The sequence below is a fragment of the Gadus chalcogrammus genome, chromosome 18 (assembly GCF_026213295.1).
Source record: "Gadus chalcogrammus isolate NIFS_2021 chromosome 18, NIFS_Gcha_1.0, whole genome shotgun sequence".
In the NCBI taxonomy this organism is placed as follows: Eukaryota; Metazoa; Chordata; class Actinopteri; order Gadiformes; family Gadidae; genus Gadus; species Gadus chalcogrammus.
The window spans coordinates 884,878-890,757 of record NC_079429.1 but is presented as its reverse complement, the minus strand read 5'-3'; the positions used below and the strand labels follow the sequence as shown (position 1 = coordinate 890,757).

Below are 5,880 nucleotides of genomic sequence, written 5' to 3'. Positions count from 1 at the left end.
AACGTTCTTCCTGCTTCGCACGCAAGGCATGCCGGGACTTGCAGTTGAAAACGCAATGTGCTCAATATGATATGTACGTTACTGTCTTTTATATCTTATCACTATGCCATTATAACGTAGTGAAATTATACATCACTATGCTCTATATACTGGCACATTGATTACATAGATGTACGGTGTTTGAAAAAGGTAAGCATCATGGACATCTGTTTGCACAAATACACATTTTATATTTGATAATAAATGAATATATTAATATATATAAACAAATATATATATATGTATTACAAATTAATGAATGGATTAATGAATGTTTTGTATTTATTAAATTAAAATGAGGTGATTTGACATCAGACGGTCTGTAATGGAATTTATTCTGAAATGGGAATGACAGATGCATCAACCTCAAACATAACAAATATGTTAAAATAACGTAACACTAAAAACGACTTTGACAATTCAGATTAAGAAGATATTGGCACATTAAGGAACACTGAAAATATGAACTACATAAAAAACAACTGTGAGGCTAAACAAGAGACAGACTTAACGTCATTACTTTGTTCATCAAATTCCCATACGTCAAAGTAAAAAAGCTAAAGTTGGTTCCAGCGGCACTAAGTTATCCTACTCTTGTTTTCCTGATATTATCGTATAATATCAAAACATGGATTAAACCAACTGTCCTATGAGACGACGAAGCAGGGGGGACGCAGAACGAGCGTGGACCCTCCACGATGCCGTCTGAAATCTCTCCAGAGGGAGGTGTGTTGGGGTCAGCCGGTCATAATACTCACATTGTGTGTGTGTGTGTGTGTGTGTGTGTGTGTGTGTGTGTGTGTGTGTGTGTGTGTGTGTGTGTGTGTGTGTGTGTGTGTGTGTGTGTGTGTGCGTGTGTTTGTGTGAGTGTTGGTACATGTATGAGCATGAGTGTGTGTATGTGTGTGTGTGTGTGTGTGTGTGTGTGCGTGTGCGTGTCTGTGTGTGCGTGTGTGTTTCTTTGTGTGTGTGCATGTTTGTGTGCATGTGTGAATTTATGTGTGTGTGTGTGTGTGTCTGTGTGTTTATGTGTGTGTATGTGTGTGTGTGTGTGTGTATGTGTGTGTGTGTGTGTGTGTGTGTGTAAGTGTGTGTCTGTGCGTGCATACATGTGTGTCTGTGTGTGTTTGTGTGCGTATTAGTGTATGTGTGCGTGTGTATGAGAGTGTGTGCCTGTGTGTGTCTGTTTGTGTGTCTGTGTATGAGAGTGCGTGCGTGTGTGTGTCTGTGTATGACAGTGCGTGCCTGTGTGTGTATCTGTTTGTGTGTCTGTGTATGACAGTGCGTGCCTGTGTGTGTCTGTGTATGAGAGTGCGTGCCTGTGTGTGTCTGTGTATGACAGTGCGTTCCTTTGTGTCTGTGTATGAGAGTGCGTGCCTGTGTGTGTGTCTGTTTGTGTGTCTGTGTATGACAGTGCGTGCCTGTGTGTGTCTGTGTATGACAGTGCGTGCCTGTGTGTGTCTGTGTATGACAGTGCGTGCCTGTGTGTGTCTGTGTATGACAGTGCGTGCCTGTGTGTGTGCCTGTGTGTGTCTGTGTATGACAGTGCGTGCCTGTGTGTGTCTGTGTATGACAGTGCGTGCCTGTGTGTGTCTGTGTATGAGAGTGCGTGCCTGTGTGTGTGCCTGTGTGTGTCTGTGTATGACAGTGTGTGCCTGTGTGTGTGTGTGTCTGTTTGTGTGTCTGTGTATGACAGTGCGTGCCTGTGTGTGTGTGTGTATGACAGTGTGTGCCTGTGTGTGTGTGTATGACAGTGCGTGCCTGTGTGTGTGTGTATGACAGTGCGTGCCTGTGTGTGTGTGTATGACAGTGTGTGTCTGTGTGTGTCTGTGTATGACAGTGTGTGCCTGTGTGTGTGTGTGTCTGTGTATGACAGTGTGTGTCTGTGTGTCTGTGTATGACAGTGTGTGCCTGTGTGTGTGTGTGTCTCAGTTCTTGCTGAGCGTCTGTGTATGACAGTGTGTGTCTGTGTGTGTGTGTGTCTCAGCTCTTGCTGAGCGTCTGGTACAGCGGCTTCACCACCACATGCAGGTAGAGGGCTCCGTCCACCAGGTACTCGGAGGTTCGCCGGGTCAGGTCGGCCTCCGCCAGGAAGTCTCCGCTCTCCTCGGTGCTCTGGTGGAAGTCGTAGACGTGCTTCACCATCACGCGGCCGTGCCGCTGAGCCAGCACCAGCACCGTCTTCTGGAAGTTCACCCCGGCGAAGTCGGCGCTGGAGGTGGCGGGGGTGATGATGACGCGTGGCCGGCCGCCGTCGACCCTGGCGGGCTGCATGGCGCCCGTCTCGGTGTAGAGCGGCCTCAGGCTGAGGGGCAGCCAGCGGGGGGAGAACAGGGCGTTCCAGGTCACCCTCTTGCTGGCGTCGTGGCCGCTGGGGCCCAGCTGCGTCTGGAAGCTGGTGCTGCGGTCGTCGCGCGAGGGGCTGCCGATGGCCCAGGCCGCGCCCCACAGCGGCGACAGGTAGTTCCTGGGCGTGAACAGGCTGCAGTTGACGTCGAAGAACTTGGCCATCTGCAGCGGCGAGGCGGAGTGGAACTGGTAGGACAGGTACAGCAGGTCCCGCACCGACTCCTGGTAGCGGGCCAGCGCGGGCGACTGCGTCTGCAGGCGGAAGAGGTCCCGCGGCGGCATCATGGCGTAGCGCACGGCGCGCAGGGCGTTCTCGGCCGTCAGCCCGTCGGGGTCGTTGCGGAGGATCCAGGCCTCCAGCGCGGCAAACAGCTCCATCTCGCTGTGCAGCACCAGGTCAGAGCGCCGCAGCAGGGACATGAGGAGCCGGCTGCTGATGGAGCTCCACTCGGCGCTCTGCACCGCCGCCGACAGGTTCCACGCCAGGAACTGCAGGCAGCTGTCCCGCAGCGTGGCCTGGCCGGCCTGCTGGGCGTACTCGTACCAGCCCACCACGTGGCCCGACGGAGAGTCGCGCGCCAGGTTCTCGCTCATGTAGCGGGCCACGGCGGCCTGCAGGTCGGCCACCTGGTACTTGGTGGCCAGCTTGTGCAGCGGGGTGGCCTGGTCCAGGCGCAGGGAGACCTCCCCGCAGTAGAGGTACCTGCACGGGACGCCCGGGGGTGGAGGGACATGGGACCACAGGACAAACATCTGCTCAGCATCTGCTCAAACATCATCTCTGATGGAAACGGCGTCTCCTCTTGTACAGCAGCCTGCCTCTGCCACGGCCATGACCTTAACACAGCTAATGTTAAATAATGTGTTCAAGAATCAAAGACTGCCGGGAGACTCGCGCCCACATTACTTTCCCTCATTCCATTTGACATCGGGCCAAATGTGTGCGATAATAAGCTCTCACTACGTAAAATGTTTCCATCAGTGGACAAATGCGGGCATTCTTCAGCATGCCTAAAGGGAATGAAAGCCGGCAGCATCAAAATGGGCGCGGATTGATTTTTCATGGCCTTTCGGAGTCTTTATCGAGCACAATCAGCTCTGTATTAGCCACTGTGCAGCACAGGTCTTGATTCTTGGTCTGTGCCACAAATATTGATTTTGGACTCTATGCCGAGCGGGTTCTGCTTTTCTTGGTTTATGTGCTAACAGCCCTGAGCGACTAGATGGCCAATAAGGACTGTCTGCGTTGTTTACCAGCATCTGGTGGTGCATTGACATGCTCATTTGCATAGCAATTTCTGCAAAGACAATTTCTTGGAATACTTTCAGAGGCATAGCTGACATGCAGACATGATAGAGGGACCGAACACACGGAACCTGGTACCAAGGAAGCGGGGCTCGCTCTATCGCTCTCAACTCTTTCTACTCTTTCTCTCTCTCTATCCATCTCTCTTTCTCTGCCTCTGCCTCTGCCTCTGCCTCTCTCTCTCTCTCTCTCTCTCTCTCTCTCTACCTCTCTCTCTCTCTCTCTCTCTCTCTCTCTCTCTCTCTCTCTCTCTCTCTCTCTCTCCAAAGAAAGTGATGAAGAATAAAGAAGAAGAAGGTGAAGAAGCCTTAGAAGTAGCTCCACGAGTAAAAAGCTCATCTCCCTCAGACCCGCCCCCCCAGACCCGCCCCCCACCCCCTGCAGCCCCCTCCCCACCCCCCCAGACCCGCCCCCCACCCCCTGCAGCCCCCTCCCCGCTCACTTGATGAACTTGTCGAAGACCCCGGCGCAGTCGGCCCCCTCGGTGAGCAGCAGGGTGCTGCCGTTGCGGGCGGCCAGCAGCTCCTCGAACACGGAGCTCTGCAGGGAGAGCACCAGGGCGTGGGCCTGGATCAGCTTCACCCCGTCGGCGCTGGCCGTCTCCACGCGCAGCGTCACGTCGCTGCCGTTGCCCTGGGCCAGCAGGGCCTCCAGCCGCTGCACCAGCGCCAGAGAGTGGCCGATGGTGTCTGAGCCTCCTCCTCCTCCTCCTCCTCCTCCTCCTCCTCCTCCTCCAACGCTGCTGCCACCTCCAGCCCCAACACCGCCTCCTCCGTCCTGGACTCCCTCGGCTGGAGAGAGAGAGAGAGAGAGAGAGAGAGAGAGAGAGAGAGAGAGAGAGAGAGAGAGAGGGAGAGAGGGGAGAGAGAGAGAGAGAGAGAGAGAGAGAGAGAGAGAGAGAGAGAGAGAGAGAGGGAGAGGGAGAGGGAGAGAGAGAGAGGGGAGAGAGAGAGAGAGAGAGAGAGAGAGAGAGAGAGAGAGAGAGAGAGAGAGGGGAGAGAGAGAGAGAGAGGAGAGAGAGAGAGAGAGAGAGAGAGAGAGAGAGAGAGAGGGGGAGAGAGAGAGAGAGAGGGAGAGAGAGAGAGAGAGAGAGAGAGAATGGGTTGAATTAAACTCAGATCTGCTCGGGTGGTTGAGGTGATTAGTTGAAGGCCCTTGTGTTTGGCCCCATGTGGCGTGTGTCCATCAGGGCTGGTGTTGAATAGCATGTCACATGTCAGAACTGGGTCATTGGGACACAGGCGAGGGGTCAGGGGGGGGGGGGGGGGGGGGTCAGCGGGGGGGCGGAGACGAGGGCGGGGCGGCCGCCATGTAACGGCCCCACGGCAGAGAAAAGAAACAGGGGCGGTACCACTCAAAGATCCATGTTATTGATCACCAATCCCTCGTTCCCAGTCTGCCTAATGACAGAATGTGGGTCGGCTTTAATTAGAATTGCCGCTGGGCTCGGCAGCACCGAGGCGGAGTGGAGGGCGACCTCCGGCCCCCGCGGTGAGTCCCGGGTTCCAGCTGTTCCTCCACTGCTCTGCCAACGCCCTGGACGTTGGCCAGAGGCCATATTTTTTCGTTCAGTTCCTCTTTTACGTTTCACGATAAATATATCATTGTGACACTTCCTTTGCTATTGAAATAAATCCAACCCAGCCCAACCAGAACTGATTAAAGCTCCTCGCACAGAAGGGCCCAGTGGGCATGAGCCTCTCATACCCACCGAGAGAAAAGTCTCTCCGAGCGGTGTTCATATTCATATCACATCCCCGTGTATAAGGAATAGCCGAAGGTGGATTGATATGAATAATATAATGGGATGCAGTTTGAAGCATCGCTGGAGAGAGGCTGTCCTTCCACTCCGGGTCACCCGGCGCGACGGTTAGAGAACGTATTGTCACCGAGCGCCGAGAGGCACACTTCATTGGGTCCACTTAAGCAGCCTGAGTGCTGTGGGGTAAGCCAGCGTCTCAGCCTCTAAGTGGGCCGTCTGTCAGCCGCCACGCACCCCTCCATCACACGGAGACCAGGACTGAGTCATCCCGTCATCCGGGGCGAGATATACTGTGGATTAATGTCACCGAGAACCTAAGAAGCCCAAATAGATTGATCTACACATGAGTGCTGCACCTGCTCTGAGGGCCCCAGAGACAGAGAGACTCACCTGGTCTGAGGGTCCCGGGGACAGAGAGACTCAC

At 54.0% G+C, this 5,880-nt stretch overlaps 1 protein-coding gene across 1 annotated transcript in view; it reads right to left on the bottom strand.

Moving 5' to 3' along the window:
• Positions 1-2,022: 2,022 nt before the first annotated feature.
• Positions 2,023-5,880, bottom strand: part of btbd17a (BTB (POZ) domain containing 17a) — a 12,507-nt gene continuing 8,649 nt past the window's right edge. The window contains exons 9-10 of the mRNA XM_056577566.1: positions 4,137-4,408; positions 2,023-3,091 (exon numbers count right to left, since the gene is read on the bottom strand). Of these exons, the coding sequence (XP_056433541.1) occupies positions 2,023-3,091; positions 4,137-4,408 (1,341 nt within the window). The remainder of the gene's footprint in view (positions 3,092-4,136; positions 4,409-5,880) is intronic.